The sequence below is a fragment of the Mustela nigripes genome, chromosome 12 (genome assembly GCF_022355385.1).
Source record: "Mustela nigripes isolate SB6536 chromosome 12, MUSNIG.SB6536, whole genome shotgun sequence".
Lineage (NCBI taxonomy): Eukaryota > Metazoa > Chordata > Mammalia > Carnivora > Mustelidae > Mustela > Mustela nigripes.
In genome coordinates, this window is record NC_081568.1 from 131,833,441 (window position 1) to 131,859,430 (window position 25,990).

Consider the following 25,990-nt stretch of genomic DNA (forward strand, 5'->3'; position numbering starts at 1 on the left):
CTTAAGCCGCTGCCTTCGGCTCAGGTCATGATCCCAGGGTCCTGGGATCGAGCCCCACATCGGGCTCTCTGCTCAGCAGGGAGCCTGCTTCCCCCTTCTCTCTCTCTCTGCCTGCCTCTCTGCCTGCTTGTGATTTCTCTCTCTGTCAAATAAAAAAATAAAATCTTTAAAAAAATTAAAAAAAAAATAATAAATAAATAAATAAAAAAATAAAAAATAAGATGCTTAACTGACTGAACCAACCAGGCTCCCCTTAGAGTATTCTTTTAAAACTTAACGAAGATCATGTCCTTTCTTTCTCAAAACCTTCCAGTTGTGTCTGACCTCTCTCATACTAAAATACCAAATTCTTACCTGGTCAACATGACTCTTTGTAAGCTGACTCCTGGTCATGAGGAGCTCCATTTCATCATCTACTACTTTCCTCCTCTGCCACTTTTCTTTGGCTAAGCTGGCCTCTTTGCTGTCACTCATAACTGAGGGCCTTTATGTTTGCTGTTACTCTGTCTGAAACACTCCTCTTTCCAATCCAAATGGCCGTGTGTCATGTTACTTTGTCAACGAGAACTTTCCTAACCATCCATCTCAAATAGCACCCTTCACCACCCCTGCCCTTTACCTTTTTTCTTCTTCTTCTCTTTCCTTAGTATTTATCAACTGTGACCTTTTATTTCCTTCTTTCATTTTTTAAATCTTCGCTAGAACATGAGCTTTTTAGAACATAAAGTTCCTAGGAAGTTTATCTGTTTTGTTCACCACTGTGTCCTCATGCCCAGAATAACACCCTACAAGCAGTGGGTGCTCACAAATGTTTGTGGAATAAAGGGATGGAATTAATTTGATACAGATGTATATAGGTTAATAGATGGGATGATGAGAAGATTGTGTTCTCTTTATATTGTGTATACCTTTTCAGTGGATGAGAAGCAAGGCTGTGATAGGACAGTGAAGGGAGGAGGGCGTATTGGATGTTAGAAGAAAGTGTAAAGGGTTCTGTTGCAGAGTGGGGAGCTGCGGGTCCCTTGAGAGTTGGGGTTATAAATTAAAAATGGGACCAGTGAACTGTCGTACATTTTATTTCAGACACTTCAGTTCAGGCACAGACATGGAGCAAAAGAATAGAGTTTAGCCAATTTAAAGGTTTTACCTGGCAAGGCCAACAGATGAAGATAAGAGCAAAGGAGTTGGGGGACTATTCCAACTAATGAACCATGATACCCATGTAAGAACTGAAAAGACAGGAGGTAGAAAGCAGAGGAGTATGAGGTTTCAAATCAGTGTTTTTGAAGTTGTATAATTGATGGTAATGATAAAGCCTGGGATGTGACCATGGGAATGGGTTACTAAGGGAGAGTGGAGGAAGAAATTGTTGGAATTGAAGAAATGGCAAAGAAACTCGAGGCAAGGATGTTGACAAGATCATTCACATGAAAGTTCAAGTTGTTAAGAACGATGACAGGATCAGTGGTTGAGATAAAGTTGCTGAAACATGCTAAAATCTTCAGAATGGGAAGGATAATGAGATAGGAAGATGACTAAAGCAAAAAAAAAGGTTACAAGTCGTGTTGGCTGATGACAGATATTTCAAAGCAGCTGAGATTTTAGGGGGACAAGGGAGGAGAAATTGTTTAGATATAGCAATGGGGAACAAGAGGGACACCTATCCTTCAGGCCCAGTGGTTCATTTCCTATTTGGACAAAAATAAGACACCACTTGAGAAGACGATGGATAAGGTTCATGAGATGTCCAGGTTTCCATTAGGTCAAAAATATAAAGGGAATAATCAAACTTGGTTAAAATTCCATAGTTACTGCAGATACCAGCCTCAGTATTTTTATCCGTACATTGCATTTGGTTTTTACATGTTCAAACCGCAGTGCTTAGCTTTTAAATCCTTGTAGGCTAAAACTGTCATTCTTGAATTTAACAAAGTGCCAGCTGTCAAGTCTTTTCACCAGGCATGTTAGTGCCAACATATACTTGTTGATATGTCAGAAAACAGGATGATAAATTAAGCAGAAGCTATGCAGAAGAGAACTGTTGTGAACATGTAAAGACACTTGTCTGCTGATTTATTTATTCACTAATAATTTGTATTTTGCCTTTTCCCACAAATTTTTTGAGGAGCACAGTTCTGTACTTCACATCATGTTCTCCAGTCATTGTTCAAGCCACAAATGAGCCTAAGAAGCCAGAGAAGGAGTAGAGAGACAAACAAGATTTATGGTCTCAATCCCCACAAAGAACATGAGATGAAGCTGAGCATTTGATGTGGAAATGCCACTGTATTTGACTGAATCCTGGAAGTAGAGCAGTAGTCTCTACTCCTCCAGGTTACCCCAACTCACCAAGAGTATTTAAAATCCCAGAGTCCAGATCCAGGCCACATCTGAGATGCCCAAGTAGCTCAAGTCCACCAGAAATCTGATGTTAAAAAAATCCTCTTTTTCTCAATTCCTTTACCACCTCTGCCTCCATCCGTCGTTCTCATAGTGCAGAAACTGGTTTCCTTTTCTTTCCCTAAATCCTCATTAGTTATTTTTCATATATTTTTTAATCTTTTCTCCCTTCTTTTCTGCAACCTTCTCAGCCCCAGCACAGGAGTGTATCTGCTATATATCATAATGAAGCGTCCATGTTTGATTAACTGTATTCCAATGGTGGAGCCTTTTTCTCTGATGTTGCTCTAGAATAAAGCATTTATCCATTTCTTTTTTCCCCTCCATGGAGAAAGATAGTACAATTGGGATTTCTTTCAATATTAAGGAATCTTGAGTTCTGTGGAGTTTTAAAACTATATACATCTGTATAATAACTACTTTTAAGAAATTGTTTTATTAATTTTTTCTTATGTGTCATCTTCAAAAATGCATTTTATGTTGAAAGTATTTCAAAAGCCATTAAAATTGGATGTTCCAAAGGTTATTTTAGAGGATGAAAGGAGATATTTCTTTGAATATTCAGAGCAATTTAAATAGAGGAGCTAAAATAGGTTTTAAGAAAAACCCCATGTGCCCAATCCATTTCAAATTGGCAACTAGAACAATAAAACAATATAAGTGGAAGACAAAGCTCTTAATGATTTGCAGTAAAATGCAATAAACTAGAGAGGCAGGACTGTAATCCCATGATTGTCAAGCCGGTTTACCTTATGACAGATAAAAACTCAGGAAGGCACTGTGACTGAACAAACTCCTTTGGGCTTCTTCAGATTTCTTCTGTTGTCCAGTCTTCTAGACCCAGGAGAGCCTGATTGCCCACTGTCCACTGCATGCATTTATGCCAACCAGACACACAGCTGAAACTTCTAACCCTTCCAGCAATTTCTGGATTTGGATGAGATACAATACCTCATGAGGAGGAGTATGGCATCACAGCTCCAAAGAGATTGGATGTGCAACCTAAAAGTCTGGAAAAGTTAACACTGTAGAGCCACATTTCACCTGTGGGCAACAGGAGAAGTGAGTTCCAAGGCAAGGAGATTTCTGCCTCTTTCTTATGAACTTCTTCAAGGCACAGTGGCTTGGTACAGTTCCTCTGGACAAGTACTCTATGCCAGGTGGATGCAACTGCCCATAGGACCTGCTGTTTCTTTATGACTCATTGTGACACTGTAACAGGTGTGCTGACCACGTTGTGTCACCTCTAACTTTGCTGGACGTCCCTGTGACCCTGCTGCACCTTCTAAATAAAGCACCAGCATGTTGATCCTTGCCTCACATTTGTTTGCTGGAGAACGTGGCCTAAAATATATCTCCTAACTCGGGATTTTAGTAATGTACGTTATATATTTTGCAATTGTGAATTATTAGTAACAAAAAACTACCTTTCTTCAAGGTATTTTATTAATCGTGAAGGTAATTTTACGGGTTTCAGTTTTGTAATATTGATTTGTTAAAGCCATCTGTTGATGCTTCTGAAGAACTAATTACAGTACCACTTGGAAGCTAATTTCAGGTCACAATAATGACTGTCCAGATAGCTAGCGGCCCAGTGACTTTTATGGTGATCTTGACAGTTATTTTCTAGAAAAACATCACCAATTCTCAGTGGCAAGGTCAGGGTTCAGGACCTCTCTTGGCCTTCCCAAGGGCTTGGAGGGGGGAGGTAGAACCCAGAATGAAACATTAGTTTCCAGAACAAGGGATGATTGGAAAGACGTGAGATGATATGGTGGTGAAGATATACACCTGTGTGACCTTCAAGATGTGATACCCATGGAGGAACCACTCTCCAAAATAGGACCACCTAGGAAGCCTGAGACTTCGTTTCAGAAAGATAGCAAGTGGTCCTCAGTTTATCTCTCTGGGAAAGACTTTCTGACCTCAATCTTGTTTTGTTCTGGCATAACACTCATTTTTCTGACCATTTTTCTTTGTCAGTGTCTTCCTTTCAGCCTTACTTGCTCTTGGTTTCTTTGGTTGACATCACTTTGACTTGTAGTCCAGGTTTTTCACTCAGTTTCTTCTCTTTGGATTGGTTTTTAATGCTCCATTTTTCTCTGAGATCCCTCTTCTAAGATTCTTACCTGCATCTCCCTTCTCAGCCTCCTCTGAAGTTGTGACCATCACGTCATTCAGCTGGGACTCTAGCATTAAACAGAGGAGAGAGGAGACTGTTTTCACATTTTTTCTTTCATTTAAATTATTACTAAATTTTTGTTCTTTTCTATCTGTTTTCTATTTTAAATTGTATGATGTCAAATATTCTGGAATGGTAGTTCTCAAGGGGGGGCGCCTGGGTGGGATAAGCCAGTGGGATAAAGCCTCTGCCTTCTGCTCAGGTCATGATCAGAGGGTCCTGGGATCGAGCCCCGCATCAGGCTCTCTGCTCAGCAGGGAGCCTGCTTCCTCCTCTCTTTCTCGCTGCCTCTCTGCCTACTTGTGATCTCTGCCTGTCAAATAAACAAATAAAATATTTTTTTAAAAAATAGTAGTTCTCAAGCTTTTGGGCTTTAGGAACCCTTTATACTTTTCAAGTTATTAAGAACTCCAAATAACTATACACATTTATTATATTAGAGATTAGAACAGAATTTTTAAGAGTATTTATTAATTAAAAGCACAGAGGGACTCCTGGGTGGCTCAGTTGGTTAAGCAGCTGCCTTCGGCTCAGGTCATGATCCCAGCGTCCTGGGATCGAGTCCCACATCGGGCTCCTTGCTTGGCAGGGAGCCTGCTTCTCCCTCTGCCTCTGCCTGCCATTCTGTCTGCCTGTGCTTGCTCTCTCTCCCTCTCTCTGACAAATAAATAAAATATTAAAAAAAAAAAAAAAGCACAGCAATAATAAGCCCATTACATTTTAACATAAATAGTATTTTTGTGAAAGGTAACTATATTTTCCAAAATTAAAATATGAGAAGAGTAGCATTATTTCAAAAATCTCTTTACTATCTGGCTTAATGGGTGATAGTTTGAGAGAAAAAAAGAGGAGACAGTTTAATTCCCATCTGTTTCTGCATTCGATTCATTGTTTTCTTTCAAGTATAGATAAAAATCTAGACTCACTCAAATATGCAACTGGAAAAGGGAGAGCCTCATATATGACCCTCAAGAATCTCAGGGACCCTAAAGGGTTCTCCCGTAACACTTTGAGAACCACTGATCTGGAGTTCACTGGGAGAAATAATTATCCTTTTCAAAATTGTTTATTAAAGAGAAATTAGTTCTGAATTCAAAACAAATAACTACATGAGAAGATTGCTAGTTCAGATAATCCGATGTATTTTCACTGTTTCCAGAGTTCAGATAAATTAACTGTCAAGGAACTAAAGCATAATAAAAAGTTTAAAAAGACATCCCAATATGTAATAAATGAGATATAATGTGGTAAAAAAAATAAATACTTAAAATGCGTATTTGTATTAGAAAAACTTTTGTTTAATATAAATACATCATATGAAAAAATTAAAGGATCTTATTTATTAATTAAATTAAAGGATGTATTTTATATTGATTAGAAATATACGAAAACAAGGGGGAAAACTTATATTACATAAACTAAATGTGTAGAGAGAAAGATAAATTTGAATACTAACAGTCTTTTTGACTATTTTTGAAACATTTTTATTATTGAAGTATCATTGACACACAATGTTACATTAGTTTTGGATGCTAACAGTCTTAAATAAACACTCCAGTTCTTTCTTTTTTACTTAAAAATTTTTAAAAAAATTATGCAATTATGAAAAATATATTTATCTTGTGAGAAAATCTTTATTAAGACGAAGAGAAGATTATGATAAAAACTATCTATTCACTGAATGACTCTTATATGAGACATCTCAAATAGTCCAACTCATACAAGTAAACAATAGAATCATGGTTACCAGTGGAAGAGTGAAGGGGGCAATGGGGAGTTGCTCAACGGGTATAAAGTTACAATTTTACAAGATGAGTAAGTGCCAGAGATCTGTCATACAGAATTCCTGTAGTTAACAATAAAGTCTTGTGCATTTAAATATTTAAGGGGGTAGATCTCATTTTAAGTGTTCTTACCACAAACACACATGGTGTCCGTGCACCTATGTGTGTGCAACATGAAAGGACACAAGAAATTTTTGGAGGGTATGTTGATTACATTGTGGTGATGAAAATATAAGCATATACGTATGTCCAAACTCACCAAATTATATACATTGATTATATGTGGGTTTTTTGGGTACTAATTATACCTCAATAAAACTGGAAAAAGTAATAAAAATAATAATTTTAAAAATAATCTGTATCCAAATTTTCTTCATAACCATCTGCAGAAACTGAACTAGACTGTGAGGCAAGAACTCTTGGGAGGAGATCTGTCAGCGTCATCTGCCTGTGCTAGCAATGCCTCTCTTACTCAGAGATTTCATTTGATACAAATAGAGATTACGCTGAGTGAAATAAGTCAAGCAGAGAGTCAAGTATCAAATGGTTTCACTTACTTGTGGAGCATAAGGAATAACATGGAGGACTTTGGGAGATGGGGAGGAGAAGGGTGTTGGGGAATATTGGAGGGGGAAACAAACCATGAAAGACTGTGGACCCTGAGAAACAAACAGAGGGCTTTGGAGGGGAGAGGGTGGGGTGTTGGGTGAGCCTGGTGGTGGGTACTGTGGAGGGCACGGATTGCATGGAGCACTGGGTGTGGTGCATAGACAGTGAATTTTGGAACACTGAAAAAAATTTTTTTAAACAAACAAAAAAAACTAAATAGAATATAAAAAATGGTTACTGGTAGTGACAGACCCTATCTTCTCTTGCTCTCACAATTCCAGAGAAAAAGAGAATACCTTTTTCTTGGTTATTTGAGCACAATTTCTAGGGAGGACCCTGATTGGGATGACTTGGGTCTGGCAGTATAGCCCTGACCCAGTCACGGTGCCCAAGGAAGAGAATTCTGATTGAATTGGCTGGGTTATGTGCCCATCTCTCTGTGAGAAAGGCAGTGAAATGACTGACAGCTCCAATGGGTTTGGGACAGGGATTCATAAAAGAAAAGAAGAGGAGGAGACATGTTGAGATGAACTTGTGCCTTAGTGGTGTGGGTCGTGATTTTTGAAATAAGGCCATGCAAAAGGTTTGACAAGTTGGAATCCGCATTTTTAACTAGTTTGACTTTATGTCTGGAGCAGAGAAGAAAGACATACAAGTGAAAAGGGGTGCGGGGGGGGGCGGGTGGGTAGGAAAAAAACACAAAAAGCTTAAGAATAAGCCTCTCTGCCAAATACCTGACTCACCAGGTGGTTATTGCTGGTTCTGATTCTCTGCCAAAGTTAAGGATTTCTAAAGTGGGAGTTTCTTTCAGTTTCTCTTTTTTCGTTTTCCTTCTAGGTGGACAAAAAAATTGTAAGAACTGAGATAGGAGTGCTTCTTCGCCTCTCACATCCAAACATTGTAAGTGGTTTTTAATCTACTATTTCAAATAATCTTCAGACTTACAGACTGGGATTTTTGTTCTTCGCTGCCCGTGCTGATAATAAGAAGGGGATATTTCTACCACAAATAAGTAGCCACCATGGCCTACCTCCTGTCCTCATCTAACCACATTTTTCATTTCTTTAGCTGAATAAATCTTAAAAATAATACCACGAAAAAGAATTTCAAAATGGACAGATCAGCAATATATACCATATTTGTTTGCATGTATAAAAGGATAACTAAAAATTGAGGAGTTTTGTTTCACTCTAATAAAACACTGGCCTTTTCCTTTTGTGTGCCTATCTTATTAATGTGCCGTTGCTGAAAAAGCCTGTGAAGAAAATGCATTGCTTTCCAAAGTCATTTTAATCTCCCTTGAGATTATCTACTTCAGAAACAATGTGAAGATTCACATAAATGATGTACTTGAATGGGAAAAATCAAATGTCCTCAAAAGCTCTGCTCTAGGCTGTGTCCAGACAAAGGCATTGAGAGAAAGGTCTGGCAAAAAGCTTTCTTGAAAAAAAAAAAAAGAAAAAGCTTTCTTGAGCCAATGAAGTGAAAAGAACAAAATCATTTTCCAGGCTATAACTTGAATTCAGCCAACTACTTAAAGAAAGAATTTTACTCATTTCTTTGAGAAAGCTGTGTTGTCCAGGAGGATGACTAACCTGCAATGCTTACTTAGGCTACAAGCAAATTGCTTAAAACTTAAATATGGGTTAACAATGCAGGCAGCTAAAACAGAAAACTTGAATATGGTAGTCTAAATAAATATTTTCTTTATGTTATAATCGGAAGGCAGGCAGTTGCTAGCATTGGTTTAGCTCCTCAGTGATGCCATTCAGGACTTAGATGTCTTCCATCCTCACACTTTCCCTTCATGGTCCTAAATGGCTGCTCCACAGTCTTCACAAGTCTTCAGGCCTATACTCTAGAGAGAAAAAAATTGGAAAGGCCACACCAACAGAGTATGGAGAGAAGAGGAGAGATGGAGAGGCTTTTCCGGAATTTACAGCAGCAGCAGAATTCTCTTCAGATTTATTGGCCAGAGCTAACCATAAGATCACCGCTCTTCACTGCATGGAGGTTGGAAAATTAGGGAACAAAGTTATCATAAATGGCTTAGACCGATCAAGACCCGTAATTTGAGGCTAGGCACCTTTCTTCCCTAAACAAAATCTGTTCGCAATAAAGTAGGGGGAAGGAGCTTTGGGTAAGTAATAAACAAAATTTACCACATACAATCAATCACCACTTTTACATTATCCATCTTTTTCTTTCAACGAAAAGCCAGTGTTGAATTTTCTTAAATGTAGATCAGCGCTGGTCACTAGATTCTCTTATATGCTGAGGAAAATATCCAGAATTGGATGGATTATCTGAATGTGATGAAATCCTTCTATAGTCAGTCAAATCAATGCCATCACTACTTTTCTAAGGATCTCTTTATCTACCAGCAATTTTTTTCCATACAGACCTTTTTTTCTTTTCTTTTTTTTTTAAGATTTTAATTATTTATTTGAGAGAGAGAGAGAGAGAGAATGAGAGAGAGAAAGAGAGCATGAGAAGGGGGAGGGTCAGAGGGAGAAGCGGACTCCCTGCCAAGCAGGGACCCCAATGTGGGACTTGATCCCAAGGTTCCAAGATCATGACCTAAGTCTAAGGCAGTCGCTTAACAAACTGAGCCACCAGGCAGGCACCCCAGACTTTTTTTCTGAAGAAGAAGAAAATGTTTTTATTAATTAAAACATGAAATTGACATGACAGACTTTAACCTGGTCCCATTCTGCCTCAGATCCCAAATCCAAGTTCCCTTTCTAGAGAAAGAGGCATTTACATCACTAGGAACCATGACTTTTTCAAATGGTTCAAGAAGTTTTGTTTGCTTGCTTTTGTTTTTTAGTTCTGGAGAAATTCAGAAATTGTGATGTTTTGGCAAAATTTGGAAGTGTTTCTAAGGCAGATGTCTTTCAACTGTCAAAAGAAAAAATATAGAAACTCAAAAGGACCTTTAAGGAAATGAGGTAACAGATAAAAACAACCAGAGAGTGACAGATGGCTTCTTGTTACAGAATGTGGGACCTTTATTGACAATGATCCAATATATTACTATTACAAAGAGTGTTGTTTTGGTCACTAGCTTTTCCTAGAAAGTTGAAAATAAGGAATTTATTATTTATTTTTAAATATCTTTCCCCAGATAAAACTTAAAGAGATATTTGAAAGCCCTACAGAAATCAGTCTGGTCCTAGAACTGGTCACAGGAGGAGAACTGTTTGACAGGTGAGTTGGTCCTAGAAATCTAACCAGAGAGAGGTTTTGCTTCCAGGCACCAAAGAGTATCAAGGGGAAATTTCCCCTGAAGATTTTCATAATGACACATCATGCTACTTGATAAATTCTACTAAAATAAATCATAACAGGAGTACAGAATGGAGAGAGTGTTACTTGCTATGATGTGGGTAGGTAAAAATTTGCCTTGCTTAGTGAGTAAAAAAAAAAAAAAAAAAAAACCACAGTAATATCAGTTTACTTTTGCAAACATTAACTTTCCCAATAAAAACAGATTTCTGAAGTCATTATAAATTTAAACTTAATGGCAGCATTTTGATGAAAATTATAGGAAGTTAAACACATAACAGTATTCTCTGTTAGGATTCAAAAGCTCATAAAAATCAACATTCTTCAAATAATTACTTCTAGGCCTACTTTCTCTAGTAGGCTGTTTAGAGTTCTCAGATGCAGAATAAAATGCTCTGTTATTTCCAGGGACAGCCAGTTTTAGTTGTCTGTTCATATGCTCATCACTCAAGACAGAGTTGGAGTTTGGCAGGAAGTTATGTCTAAAAATTTGATAGAGCATAATATAGGCAAATAATATGTAGAAGAGACACAACATTTTAGTTTTAAGCACAGCTCTTTGCTGTGCTCATTGGGGTAATAAAAAAAAATAATGGAATTGGAAGAAGGCAAAGTGACTAAGTAGGTATGTATTAGAAATGGTTAGAAGCTGTGCGCTGATACAAAATTCTTGTATCAGAATAAGAATAAGAATGGGTTAAGAGAGGAGTGGGGTGCAGAGAGAAGACAGGAAAAAAATTGAGGGAATTGGTGATAAAGCCTGAGTGCCTGGAGCACAGTCAATTCTCAGTAAGTGTTCACTGAATGAATGAGCATCACTGTAATGAATGGACTCCCAGGAGAAAGATCTGCAGGGAATAGCGTTAGAATGTGTTGGGAAAGGAGTTCTCCTTTCCAACTCTACCCAGTTCAGTTTGCTGCCTGTTTCAAGAGCTTCCAAAGGTATTCATGTTGGTTTTCAAAGGGTCTGTCTGTTTTTAATGTTCCCCAGTACAGATTTGGATCTTCCGATAGCAAGGAGTAAAGTGGTCCAGTTTGATTGGAAGTACACATATATATCTTCAACAGACATATAATTTTGCACATATATACATTGAAATTTTCTTAGAACAAGTTATGTGAATTATCAGACTTTAAAAATTGTAACATTTTAACTCTATCCATACTTTACAAATAAATGAACCAACTTTAGGAAGTGAATATCAATAGCCTGAAGACTTACACTTCTTGTGGCAGTTGGCTGATAGTCATTTGGATTCATGATTCTAGAGCCTGACTTAAAAGGAAAATACTTAACCTGTGATTATTGGTTTACCTCTCTGAAACTCAGAACGAATTTGAAGTGGGTCTATGCTGCTAAGGAAGCTGAGACACTGACCCCCAGAATAGTCTTGTTCTAAGATCATCACGTTCACTCGTGCTTAGTGAAGACTCTTCTGCTGTAAATGTTAACAGAATTGGCCAGAAATGGCTTCTTTTTCCACACCTCTATAGCTAACTCTTTCATAAACATATTTCTTCTTTAGACACATTAATTTATAGTTAGATCTTGCTGCCTTTGGAGCCATGAGTTCTCTCTAGGGAGAACTAACATTTCTCTGCTAATTATGGTCTATCAGAGAGAAATACTATGTTCTCCAATTTTAAGTAACTGCGGGACAGGAATGTCACACTAATGCCATCATCTACCAGTAGCACTAACTATTTACCTACTTACCTGTATTTGTTCAAATTATTTTGGAAGCAAGTCTCTGTCCCTCTCCAACCTTTATTTTATGAAAAGATTCTGGTTCTCTCATCTCATAGTCTGATTGATGTGATAGGATAGAGTTAATTTAGCTCTACAAAAAAAAGAAAAAACTAAATATTGTTGATCAATTTCATTTACAGAGATAAATGGATGAAACATTCAGGTTTAAGAGAAGACATCTAAAGAATGGCAGACAGCCAGTAAAGCACTCAATCACTTATAAACTCTTAGCAGTCTTAGATCATAGACTCTTTCCCCCCTCCAAATGTTGTTGTCCATATATCTGTTGCCATATCTGACATGAACTTGGTTTCTCCATTAGGTTACTTAATTCTATAGTCATCTTTAAAACTGTGTCAAGCCTAAAATATATCCTACATTATTATCCATGTATTGCTTTCTTTTTTGAGAGTTAAAAATCATAATATGGTCTCCTTTTCGTGTACTTAGGTCAAAACCAAATTCATTCAATTGTGATGATCAAAATTCATTCCTGTTCTAGTGATGATGTTAATAGTTTCTAATGAATGAACTAATAGAGCAATTAATGAAGAAATAATTATGTTAGTCCATTATAGTTAAAGGTTATATTTATTAGCAAAAATTCTATTCCATGATGCTCCTAGAAAATTAAGCATAGTAAATCCAAGTGGAATCTGCTGTTACATGTTAAATATGAATAGTAAATTGCATAGGACAATTGATGAAAATTTTTGGAATAAAGTCAGTGATTTTTTTTGTGTTCAAGAAAATCTCCCCAAAAGCCCTTTATGAAGTTATGATAACCATGGGAAAAAGAAAGCTCTAGAGGTTTTCTGTTTCATCCTTCTCAATCTCCTCATAATTCTTAGAAATACGTTGTATTTTTAAGTGGACACAATGTGAGGTTGTTTGCTTTAAGAGTAGGTTTTCAATTTTTTCCAGAAAATGATTATATCTTAAAGCAGCTAATTTAGCAGTATCCTTACACTCATCTGATCAAATTTTTGAAGAGGTATTTTTTCTCCTGATTTTTGTCTGACTCCAGTATCAGAATATATTATGGATTTTTAAATTGTCTTTTTTTCTGTTTTCTCCTTGGGTTTTTACTTGCCTGATTATGCTTGTTCAAATGCCAAACATTATGTATAAAAGATTTTGGAATATGAGGCTTTAAATGTTGTAACCTTCCAAAAAAGCAGATTTTCTTTTGCAGGCAGTTAAGGTAAGGAGCAGATAGATCACTTTAATCCAATCAGATATTGGGTTGATTCAAAGCTGGGCTTCCTGAAGGCAGATCTATTTCTTGTCAACTCTTACTCATAGGTTTTTGCTCTTTAAGGGTTCCAATTTAAGTCAGGAGATTGTTCCAGGGCCCCCTTTCTTGACAGACCCTAAATGCCAACTTCTGTTCCCTCCATCCTGTGAGATGGCCAGAAGCTGTGTTCATCTTCTCAGTTAGCTACTAATGTCAAGTCAGTAAATGCACCAGTAAATGCCTTTAAAGGGAAAGCAGAGCCATCTGATGTTAGATTTGCTTTGCTGGGTTTTTCTTCTCTCCTGGATCTTAGTTCCTGAAGCCTCACCTCCTTGGGAACTCTCTGATGTCTTCAAATATATTCCTTAAAAATATGTTATTTAGCTTATCTTCGTTGTGCTTTCCTGGAGGCTTATTTACCTCACTGTTGCTGAGAACAAAAAATCAATGTATTTGATTTTAAAGGTCTTTCCCAGACACTAGTGCATTTTCCTCTTTTATATCAACCCTTTGGGGTAAGGAGGATGAAAAAGCATTGTCCCCGCTTTACAATACAGCAACTGAGAATGAGGAAGGGTAAATGATCTTCTTAAATCTGGAAGTCAGACCGTCTTCTGGTCTAGCTCTGCTTCCTCATGTTATCTTACTGTCTTTCTTATTAAATCCATTTAGTCCCTTTCAAATCATTTCCAAGAAAGTAAACCATTGTTTATTTATGGAGAATTCATACTGCATTTGTTGGTCCTATGCAAAGCTATATATGTATCCCCACTCAACCACTCTTCAAGTGTTTTGAGGTATTAGTCTATTTTTTTTTTCAAGAGAATAAACTGAAGAAGTTAAGTCATAAAGTCAGTCTTGAAACTCATGTCTATTTGACTAAAAGTTGTTTTTTTTTTTTTTCAGTTTTCCAAACTGAAAATATTCTTTTTGAAAACTGTAACTGGTCAATGAGCAAGAGAAGTAGTGGCTACATTTGGGGACTATGCATTTAGCCTATTAATCACCTGATGGAGAGTATATCAGTCCATATAGTCATCTTTACTTCAGCATTTCATGGCTTTTACTATTGGTGGAAATAAAATTTTCAGGACGTTGTTAGAAAAAATTCTAGAAATGGAACTTAGGGTTTTTGCTTACCCAGTCTCCATAGAGTTGTGCCATGGTTGGTATTGAGATTAACCAAACTCAGAACACATGAATTTATAAAGACTCTTGTGTCAAAAATTGGTCATTGATGTACTTGTTTTATTTTTTTTTAAGATTTAATTTATTTATTCAAGAGAGAGAACATGAGACGGGGAGGGTCAGAGGGAGAAGCAGACTCCCTGTTGAGAAAGGAGCCTGATACGGGACTCGATCCTGGGACTCCAGGATCATAACCTGAGCTGAAGTCAGCTGCTAAACCAACTGAGCCACTCAGGTGCCGTGATGTATTTGTTTAAAGTGAAGATCTGTGAAATACGGTTGTCTAAGAAGGATAATGAATCACTATAACAAGGACATTTTTTCCCCATTTTATTTTATTTTATTTTATTCTTTTCAGTGTTCCATCATTCATTGTTTATGCACCACACCCAGTGCTCCATGCAATACGTGCCCTCCTTAATACCCACCACCAGGCTCACCCAACCCCCTACCCCACTTCCCTCCAAAACCGTCAGTTTGTTTCTCAGAGTCCACAGTCTCTCATGGTTTGTCTCCCCCTCCAGTTTCCCCCAACTCATTTCTATGAGGGCCATTTTTGAGAGCCTATTAGGGTCCTGGCAGTGGTGGAGCGTTTTACTAACAATGATCTCATTTAATCCTCACAGCGACACATGATATATACATTTTATAGACCAAATAATGAGGATCAGAGAGGTCCATTAACTACTGTTAGGTCACTCAGCTTATATTGGATCTAAAACAACAATTAAATGAGATTGGACTCAAGTATGTTGGACTCCAAAGCATATGATTATTCTACCATGTTATGCTGCTACTATGTAAGCAAATGCAAATACTCTTAGTACTTAAAAATAAAACTTCAAATTAATAATGTAACATTTTATCTTACTTAAGTGTTGACTTAATTATTAATATGTATATAATTGTTTTTCAACCGTTGAAATCTTAAATACATCTTCTCTTTATGCAGTTCTTTCTGACTATATGTGAAGAAAACGTATACTTTGTTTTGGACTAAATTTATTGTCTTTCTAGAAGGTGGGCTATAAAGGGAAGGATAAAAATGAGGTAGTAGTAGGAGACAGAGGATAATTGGAGGCTTATTAAGTATTTTAAGCTGCCACACTGGGAACACATTAATTTGCTGGTAGGAAGGAGCCTACAAGCTGGAGAGGTAGGAAAATCTATGTGAGAAGGACTTATATTTGGAACAATATCCCAGGGAAGACAGAATAAGATTTGGAATCAGATGAAAGGATTTCTTTAAAATAGAAAAGTTTCTCTCTTCTTCAGAAGCAGAAAGAATCAAGAGACAGAGAAGGCTCAAAGGACCCAGAGTAGTCACAACAATGTTGCAAAAGAAGAACAAGGTCAGAGGACTTAACTTTTGGGGCTGGGATAATTCTGCTCTACTTACAAACTAGTAAGTAAGTTAGCCTGTTACACTTCCATGGGTGTGGAAAAAGATATGAGTCTCCTGGATCAGAAATGAAGGACTTGACTACTCATGGCACAGCAAGCATTATGGGCATCACCAAGTTTGTGTCATTTCCCTTCACCCTGCAGATTCCATGGGGGGCGGCACAGCAGGCTTGGGCGGATGCCTGCACATAGAGTGGCTGTGTTCCAGGGGAGAAAATAATTGTATATAAACTGGCAAATGAAGAAACAAAATGTACAATTTCATTCATCCATGAAAATAGTGTTTCTTTGATATTAATGAACCTCAAAAACATCATGCTAAGTAAAAACAAACAAACAAACAAACAGGAAAGACTACATCAAAATCAGGCTCCCTGATTTTGTGCCCAAAGGACTGTGTTTATGTCCCAGTTATAGCATGTATCATCCCCACATGAAGATTTATGTCAAATCTGTGGCCAGCTTCTAGCACAGCTGAATATATCTTTTATATATAAAAGATATTGGTTGATATTTTTGGTTTTTATACATAAAATGTATGATATATCTATATGTACTGATGACATATCAGTATGATATATACTGGTATGATATATCTTTTATGTACTGATTCTTATTTGTATTTCTTTTTTAGTTCCTTGTCCTCATTTATTTATGTATTTTTTGTCTTGTGATACTGTGGTTGCCTCTACAAGCCCTAATACACCTTTGGGAGATGACGATATTATTGAAACATAGTTTTAGGGTCCATATTGCATTTTTACTTTCCCTCTTCTACACTAGGAGCCCGTTGAAGGTGAAGGCAATGTGCTCCCGTTAGCGTTAGCGTAGTAGTAGTAGTGAGAAGGGAATAAAGGTGGGTGGTGAAGCCCCGGGGCCTTACAAGATAGAAATGGCTTCAGGGAGGAATAGAATCTTTGAGCTGAATTTTAAGTGAGAAATCAGAAGTTAGCAGGTAAAGGGTAGCAGGAAGGGTAAAGGGATATCCAAAAGCAGAGCTCTTTGGCGGGATTAAAAATGAATTACCTAGTGTCCACTTTAGAAACTGTTTTAGAAAGAAAGCAAGCAGTTGCTATGTATTTTGTCAAATGAATGACTGAATAAACTCTGTGCTCTTGGACAATTTACATTACATCTTTGAGTCAGGCTTTTCTTTTACATTATAAAAGAATTGGGCCAGGGCTCCCTTAGGCCCATTCCCAGGTCTACAGTTTGATTCAACCTCCCCTTCCTCCTGTACCATCATCTCCCTGACCAGCACTCACAACTCCCTCACTCTCTCCGTAGCTTTCAAATCTAACAGTGTCTTATATAGTGTCTTACATATAGTGTCTTATATATAGTGTCTTATATATAATCTTATATAGTGTTTTAAATAGTATCTTAAATAGTATCTTTGAAACTATTTTTTTAAGCATATGAATTTAACACTCTTCAGGAGATTTCTCAGAAAAAGCATCAATATAGACTAAGATGCCATCGATGAAATGTGAAAAGACAGTGAATGAAGCTTATAAAGGATTGATAGATTTACACAAGGTACTGCAGAGTTCACTTTAACATATATAACAGCAGATTGATGTACTGGCAACCCTTAAGACTTAGTTCCTGAAACTCCTATCTGGGACTTTTACCCTATGTCATTTGATCTTTCGGTACACATTGTCTTCAGACCAGTGTCTTTCTCACAAAACCTACAGTCATCTAATAGTACCTCCATTTGAGAAAAAGCTGTCATTAATGGGGGGAGCAGTAGAGCTCCTAATCTACGTGCCAGGAAACCTGAGGGCCTCGGGATATGATCAGATTAGAGCTCTTCAGCTGCATCATTGCTGGTGCTAACTGCCAGGCTGGAGATGTGTTCAATTCAATTTGCAGCAATTAAGGTGACAGCAACAAATGCACAAAAGTCATATTTCCAAGCAGGTCCATGGAGAGAAACAGGCATTGCCTGTGCTTCTTCACCCTGCAATTTTAAAATGATGAGAAGGAAAACAGTTCCAACAGTGGGGAAGAGGAGCATGTGCTCCCACACACCCAGCAGTGGCAGTAAAAGGATCTGTTGAGGACGAAAGTCCTGTGGAAGTCAGAGAATCAGCCTGGGAACACCTCCCCAGTGTATTATATTTCCTTCCCAGATCTCCAGATAACGGTTAGGCCTATTAGTGACTGAGGGGCCTGTGCAAAGGTCAGAGAGAGCTCAGGGTAGCTTTTTGGGTCCTGTTGTGATTAAAACATCCTAGGAGAGATTTTGTTTTTAGCCCTGGGTCTTCTAGCCCAGTTCACAGTAGAATGATGAGAAATTTTGCTGTATAGCAGCAAACGTCATGGCCCTGGGCCTTTGAAAACAATCTTAAGATGCTGGAAACATCTTAACTGCTTTCTTATTATTTTATAGAGCATGAAAAAGAAATTAGTTTGCTAAATCTGAGGAGAAATAGAGCAATAACTATGTTTAAGTATAAAAACCAAAAATATCAACCAGAATTATCCTATTTTCTATAGCTCTAAAACCCTTGCAATAATTGAATATTTCATTGCTCCTAAAAGTTGAAGACATAAAATAAGTTTCTAAAAAGATCATGTTACTAACTCTGAATGTATTCGGTTTTTATTATTATTATTATTATTCATTTATTTGAGAGAGAGACAAAGTGAGAGAGCATGAGAGGGGAGGTCAGAGGGAGAAGCAGACTCCCCATGGAGCTGGGAGCCTGATGTGGGACTTGATCCCAGGACTCTGGGATCATGACCTGAGCCGAAGGCAGTCGCCCAACCAACTGAGCCACCCAGGAGATCCTCTGAATGTATTCCTAAGACCAACAATAACCTTTGTATGTGTTGCATTTTGCTTAGGGAAGCATCTCTATGGTAGCTCTCCCTCTGGATTGATAGCCAGTGGACTTGTAATGAGCATCACTTCCCAGTCCAGTGCTCTGTTCCCCATGTGAAGCAACATAGGCAAAGGAGCTACTCACATGTCCACAGTCTGAAATTTCTCTGGCACCTATTCAGTTGGCAGTTATTATTGATTCTATAAATATTTACTGACTGCCTACTATGAGCAAGGCTTGGAGCTAGGTCCTATGGGTGATGAAAACAACAATCTAGTGAGAAGGCTAAGAATTTTCCCACAATAACCTGCAGAAGGCATTGGCCAAACACACATACTATAGTCATGCCCACATGAAAAAGATTGCAAGACTTCATTTTCCTTTGCTTGATTACTAATGTCTTCACTTGCAGTCTTAGCTGTAGATTATAAATCTGCATTTGCAGCTTGAGAAGTTCTCTGTTATTGACTGACCTTTCTAGTCAGCCATAAATGGCCTAGGTGGTAGCTCAACTGGTAGAATACTTAAAGTTGAATATCTGGGTTCCATCAACCTAACTCTGTAACACTCTGATGAACATATCAACTGGGAACAAAAATTCCTTTGAGCAGGAGCCTAGAAGAGGTGTGGTTAAGTTCTAAAAGAAGGGCCATGTTGTGGCAAGCGGAGTTCTTGGGGATTGGGTGGGGAAGGCACCTGCATTCTGTACTCCTGTCCCATATATCTACTCTAGAGAGATTTCTGACAACAGAATTTATAAATCCTTTGGCTGTACAAACCTTAGTATAACATGTATTACATCTATGGTGATGTTTTTGTTAATAACTTTTGTACTATCTGTAGTCTCATCTGGGGCAGGACGCAAATCTTATAGTTTTTAAACTTTTTAAAAAAAAAAGATTTTATTTATTGATTTGTCAGAAATAGAGAGAGAGCACAAGCAGGGGGAGCAGCAGGCAGAGGGAAAAGCAGGCTCCCCACTGAGCAGGGAGCCCAAGGCAGGACTTGATCCCAGGACTCCAGGATCATGACCTGAGTCCCAGGCAGACACTTAACCAACTGAGCCACGCAGTCTTTCCACAAATCTTACTCTTTACCAATTCAGCAAATAGGTGGCTCACAGAAATGTTGGTTATGACTGTGCCCTCCACTGTCTCTAATTCTCACTATAGTGCTGGTCCTTTTTCTTAGAACAATCTCCTTCCTCTCCAGTCTCTACTCTTCCACATCTATCCCACTCCCAGCCCCTACCCTTTCTGCAACTAGAAAAATTTTATGTGCCCTTGAGGTCTGAGCTGAGATAGAGCTACTTCTGGAATCCTTTTCCCACCCTGCACAGCCACCAGAATAGATCACTGGCCCTCTCTACAAGCTCTCAGGTCATTTTCTAATATCTCTGCCATAGCATTTAACACAGTATGTCAATTGTTGTCTGTCTGCTTATACCAAGAGAAACCCCATAAGTGCAGAGGCTGTGTCTGGTTCATTTCTAAATGCCCAGCATGTAACAGTATTCCATAATATTTACTAAATAGATGAATGAATGGACATATCTGTTAGAATGTATCCTTTTTATTAGCTAGATGAAATATTTTACTAACTTAACTTATATTGTGGAAAATTAGTGAGATTTCCATCAACCATTCTTACACCTACTACTCTTCCCTCTATCCCACCTAAAAACAGGTCCCCCCAAAATTCACCCCTTTACCCAGCCAGTCCCTAGACATACACATAAGGTCACATTCTGAACATAAGCACTTAACTCTAAGATATACCCAAATGAAAATGCATAAACATCATATTTAGGCCAAAGCTTGAGAAATCATAATAAATCAGAATATAAGGAGCAATCTCTAGTGTGTGAAGCATTGCCCCTCTAAGAGGTAGGGATGTTCATAAGAACCCCTGTATTTAACAGACAAGGAGGATTTCTCATCAGAGATGCTGCACATGGTTGTGCAAGTTGGCTCTATACAACCCCAAGGAGTAGTGCTTATGTAGACTAAGCCATGAGGAGCACCCCTAGAGGGGGCACCACAAAGCAGTTGTAATAAAACTCTAGCCTTGGTGAGTGGCCATGGGGAAAATCCACCCTGTTTTTTGCAGGCCAGAAGTAACTGATTTTATCCTCTTCTGGGGAGAATGGGAGGTGGAAAGAAAGTTAACTATTGGCCATTCCTTCCCATCATTTTTGTAACAACTCCCCTCCTTTAAAAGGACTGGGGAAAGCCAAGCTGCTGAGAGTGCAGGTGCCACACACACAAAGGAGACATTAATTACATTTGAGTTGGTTGATGGATGTACTGCAAAATCCACATTTAGAACAAAATGCAGGAGACGATGTAGTTGTAGCCAAAGTTCTCAACCTACCCTGACACAGTAGTCCTTCTTTTCCTCTTCTCTCATGCTTAATTTTAAAATGTTCAGAAAGTATAGTGCAAGTAATTTCTTTTAATTAACTGTTTAGTAAGTCCTCTACTTAATCATGAATTGGAAGAATTTGTAATCTTGAAACATTGTATGAAAACTGATTTTCAAAAACTAATTAATAATGATTCCCTGAATACTGTAACCTACTTTCACATTTTATTTGAAATGTGGTTCATAACAAGTATTCAATAAATAAAAAGGTGAGGAAGAATATTCCATCTTTCATATTTTGAAAAGATAATGAGTTGGTGTTTCTTGACAATGTTCTGAATAATTGAATGGAAAAAATAATTGAAATTTTTTGGAATCTTGATTATTATGGTTGTTAAGGTATCTTCTTATATTTTTTTTAAAGATTTTATTTATTTTTTTTGACAGAGAGAGATCACAAGTAGACAGAGAGGCAGGCAGAGAGAGAGAGGAGGAAGCAGGCTCCCCGCCGAGCAGAGAGCCCGATGTGGGACTCTATCCCAGGACCCTGAGACCATGACCTGAGCCGAAGGCAGTGGCTTAACCCACTGAGCCACCCAGGCGCCCCCTTATATATTATTTTATATCTGTTTTTTTTTCTGCTTTTCCTCATCATCCATCCCCTATTTTGGAAAGAGTCTATAGATTTTTAATTCCAGCTTCTAATACCAACTACTTCAAGAACTTATAACTTCTTACCACAACATTAAAAAAAAAGAATGGAAGATACTTTCTAAAAAATAAATGTGCTATTTAAGATATTAACACTCTAAAAAATTTCATTGCAAAGCTATAAAAAATGTTCAAGTTTGACTCTTACATGTTTTGAATTGACCTTTGTCAGACTTTTCACAATAAACCTTTTGTCAGCTGAAAACATCTTATGCAGGTTGGTAATCTTTGGTGTTGTCAAAAATGTGTTTTCTCTTGAAATTTTGGGAAGAAAGAAACAGCAACAGTGTGGTTTTCCAGTCTTCCGAAGTATCCCTATATAGGACAGAAGAAACAAAAACTTATAGACAATATCTATAACAAAACCAGGTGACAAGGCTTCCCCATGAAGCCTAGAAAACATGTGAATGAGGACAAACTAATAATGATTGCAGGAGCTTCATGGTATTAGCATCTATGTTAGAGGATCCAAGAAGACACTGATGAACCTAAGAATAGGAGAACACTCAAATCTCCAAAGTCTCCATATCATTGGGAAGCAGAATGGGCCAATATAAGAACAGCTGAAATTGTGAGAGCTTTTTGCCACCCAAATTTCTGAGAAGCACAAGGGCTACACCCACAATAAGGTCTGAAGACACTAATGCAGTTAAGGCCCTATGAACTCCTGAAACTAATATATGAAGCCGCCTTGTGTACATTAGGAGAAACTGCTGAAAAGAGACTCCAATAACCAGAGCAGAGATGTGTAGAGGCAAGGGAATGAAGTTTCAGATAGAAGAGAAGAGATCTCAGAAAGTATGAGGTCATAATTTTGAATGCTTCATGAAAACAATCAGTCAAGGGCCATGAAACTAGAAAAGATAGCCTGACCCATCACTCTTTCAAAATGGTTAAGAAAACCAACTTTGCTTAAAAATAAGCAACAACAGACAGGGGTCTCCATTAATTGCAATAAAAATGATTATAAGAGCATAGAAAATCAGCATGTCAGGATGATATGCCCACAAAACAGATAAAAGTATAACATGATTTACAGAAAATTAAAGTTAACATTACTTAATACTAAACTTGAGAAATTCATAGAAGAACAATATAAATCAAAAGTAGAAAAACTCACAATACACACCCCCAAAAAAGAAAACCAAAGTGATGGAAGAAAACACATACAAAGCATTTTAATTCAGGAAAACATTCCCGGAATTAAAATGGGAAAGATTTAAGTTAAAAGAAAGATCCCTTAAAGGAAAAGAAACTTTCCTTGTCCAGATCCATGCAAAAAGAGGAAGTCATTTATCTGGAATAGAAAGCCAGCTGGAGAAACCCACACCTGGGAGGCTCAGTGGCTTAAAGCCTCTGCCTTCGGCTCAGGTCATGATCCCAGGCCCCTGGGATTGAGCCCCACATCGGGCTCTCTGCTCAGCGGGGAGCCTGCTCCGCTCCCCCCACCCCCTGTCTCTCTCTGCTTGCCTCTCTGCCTACTTGTGAATTCTGTCTGTCAAATGAATAAATAAAATCCTAAAAAAGAAAGAAAGAAAGAAAGAAAGAAAGCAAGCCAAGTGGAGAAAGAGGAGAGCATTAGGGGAAGGAAGGAGCAGCAAGGAGCTCCAGGTAAAAGGAAGAGAAGAGAAAGGACTAGTCCAATTATGTGGACCTTATTTGGATATGTCTTCTAACAAACAAATTTCAACATGTCCAAGACAGTTGGAAATCTGAAACACTGTATATTTGAAAATATTAAGGAATTATAATTTATAGGTATGATAATGACATTATAGTTATGTCTCAAGTCCTCTATACTTTTAGAGACAACACCTTATTTATGAATGAAATTATGTGATGCCAAATATTTGCTTTATGATAAAAAAATAGGATGGGAAATAATTGATTGGATAGATAAAACAACACTGGCCATGAGTTAATTGAAGCTGTGTGAAAATTACAAGGGATGTTTCATGGTGTGTTGTCTACTTGGTATATATTTAACATGATTCTCAATACAGAGTTTAAAAAGATTTTTTTTTCTCTTGTCCTCAGACAGGATGGACAGTTCAAGCCTAGGCAAAATAAATGTGTTTCATTTTCCTAAAGAGACCCAAGATTGCTAAAGTATCAATTTATGGAAATGTTTCCCCTGGTGTTACGCTGACATGTTGCAATTGTTCAGATGCATCTTCCTTAACGTTAATTCAGTTAACTTCTTTAAAAAAAAAAAATCCACTCCCCTGAACCCATGTGTCTGAGAAGCATTTCCTGGTTTTCTTTTTAGGATTGTGGAGAAGGGGTATTATAGTGAACGAGATGCTGCAGATGCTGTTAAACAAATCCTGGAGGCAGTTGCCGTAAGTATGAATTGACAGCAGTAGTGTAATGCTTGGTAATCTTTTCTTTGCACAGAATCGTCCCTTAACAAGTGCATGTCTGTAACCAGCCATAGCATTTACAGCAAAACAGTAAGAAATGCTTTGCAAATCTTAATTAAAGGAAATAACCTACCTGTCTTTCCAACTCCTGTCCTGTGATACCAGCCTCCACATGAGCTGTCAGATTGTTCTCATCAACCCAGAGGATTAGATTCTGCTGCAAAGGGAGAAAAAAAAATCTCATCTTCAAGAACTATTTTCTGAGGAAATATAACTTTCTAACTCAAGGAAGTTGGTGACAAGACAGAAAACTAGCAAATAGGCTTACCCACACTACTACACTACCCATATATCCCAGACTACACAACATGACGGGTATAGTAACATAGGCAGGATATTGCACAGTCGTTGGTTTAAAACTCAGACACTGCCTTTATTCAGGGATTAGTTTGAATTAAACTGTACCTCATACCCTAGCCAAATTATTTAACTAAGTTTAGTGTTTCCTCATTTGTAAAGTGTGAATAGTAACCCTACTCATACGGTTGATTGTAAGGATTAAATGAGATACTGCACATAAATAGTTTAGCATACAGGGGTGCCTGGCTAGCTCATTTGGTGCAGCTCTTGATCTTGGTTTGTGGGTGTGAGCCCCTCGTTGGGTGAAGAGATTACTGAAAAATAAAATCTTTAAAAAAATGCTTTGTAGACAGTACATTGAATACATTTATCTTTTCTCTTGATTGCTCACACACTGAAAGATGCAGTCCTCCTATATAATGCCATAAGTCTGTTAAAATAATTTCCCATTATTATGAAATCAAGTCAGACTTTGGGGCTTATAGTCATTCTTCTCTCATTCTTTCCATTTCTTGAGTTCGTTTTTCTATTGTTTTTGTTGTTTGGTAGGGAATTGGAGGAAAGTAGAATGTGATAAATATAGATCTGGGAGCACAGAGGTTCTTGATTTTTCTTTCAAGACAAGAAATACGGGAATTCAAGTGAAAAATTCTGACAATTTTATTTTTTTAGGGAAGAAATATAAGTTCATGTTTTTAAGGAGAATGAAGTTTTATAAGTTAATGATGGAAACTATCCACCCACATTTACACAAAAATGTAATTTTGAGGCACTTGTTGGATTGAATTAATAAGGAAAAGTTTGCCTAGATAAAACAGGCTCCACTGGTAAAAACCTTCCCATCTATTTAATGGTGTCTAATATGTGCTGGAACACTTTGGTGATTCATTCATTGAATATAAAGTCAGAACAAATCATTCTTTGAACAAATGGGGTGAAGCCCAAGGGGAAATGTTTATCTGTGTTAAAGAGACAAATCTCGGGGTGCCTGGGTGGCTTAGTGGGTTAAGCCTCTGCCTTCAGCTCAGGTCGTGATCTCAGGGTCCTGGGATCAAGCCTGGCATCAGGCTCTCTGCTCAGTGGGGAGCCTGTTTTTCCCTCTCTCTGCCTGGCTCTCTGCCTACGTGTCATCTCTGTCAAATAAATAAATAAATAAATAAATAAATAAATAAATAAATAAACAAACTTTTTTAAAAAGTTGTGGGTTTTTTTTTAAGATTTTATTTATTTATTTGACAGAGATGACACGTAAGCAGAGAGGCAGGCAGAGAGAGTGAGAGGGAAGCAGATTCCCTGCTGAGCAGAGAGCCCGTTTCAGAACTCGATCCCAGGACCCTGAGATTGTGACCTGAGAAGGCATCGGCTCAAATCACTGAGCCACCCAGGTGCCCCAAAAAGTTTTTTTAAAAAGAGACAAATCTATAAAATATATCCAGAATTGAACTATATTCTTTTGTTTGGAGTCAATTATATAACTAAAATCATCATTCAATATCTTGAGAAACCAGCCACAAGT

The 25,990-nt window shown here is 37.7% G+C and overlaps 1 protein-coding gene across 5 annotated transcripts in view; it reads left to right on the plus strand.

Moving 5' to 3' along the window:
- Window positions 1-25,990, plus strand: part of CAMK4 (calcium/calmodulin dependent protein kinase IV) — a 242,090-nt gene that overhangs the window by 132,656 nt on the left and 83,444 nt on the right. For all 5 annotated transcript variants that reach the window (XM_059418352.1, XM_059418353.1, XM_059418354.1 and 2 more), the window contains exons 4-6: window positions 7,813-7,875; window positions 10,103-10,185; window positions 24,021-24,093. In XM_059418352.1, coding sequence (XP_059274335.1) covers window positions 7,813-7,875; window positions 10,103-10,185; window positions 24,021-24,093 — 219 coding nt within the window. The remainder of the gene's footprint in view (window positions 1-7,812; window positions 7,876-10,102; window positions 10,186-24,020; window positions 24,094-25,990) is intronic.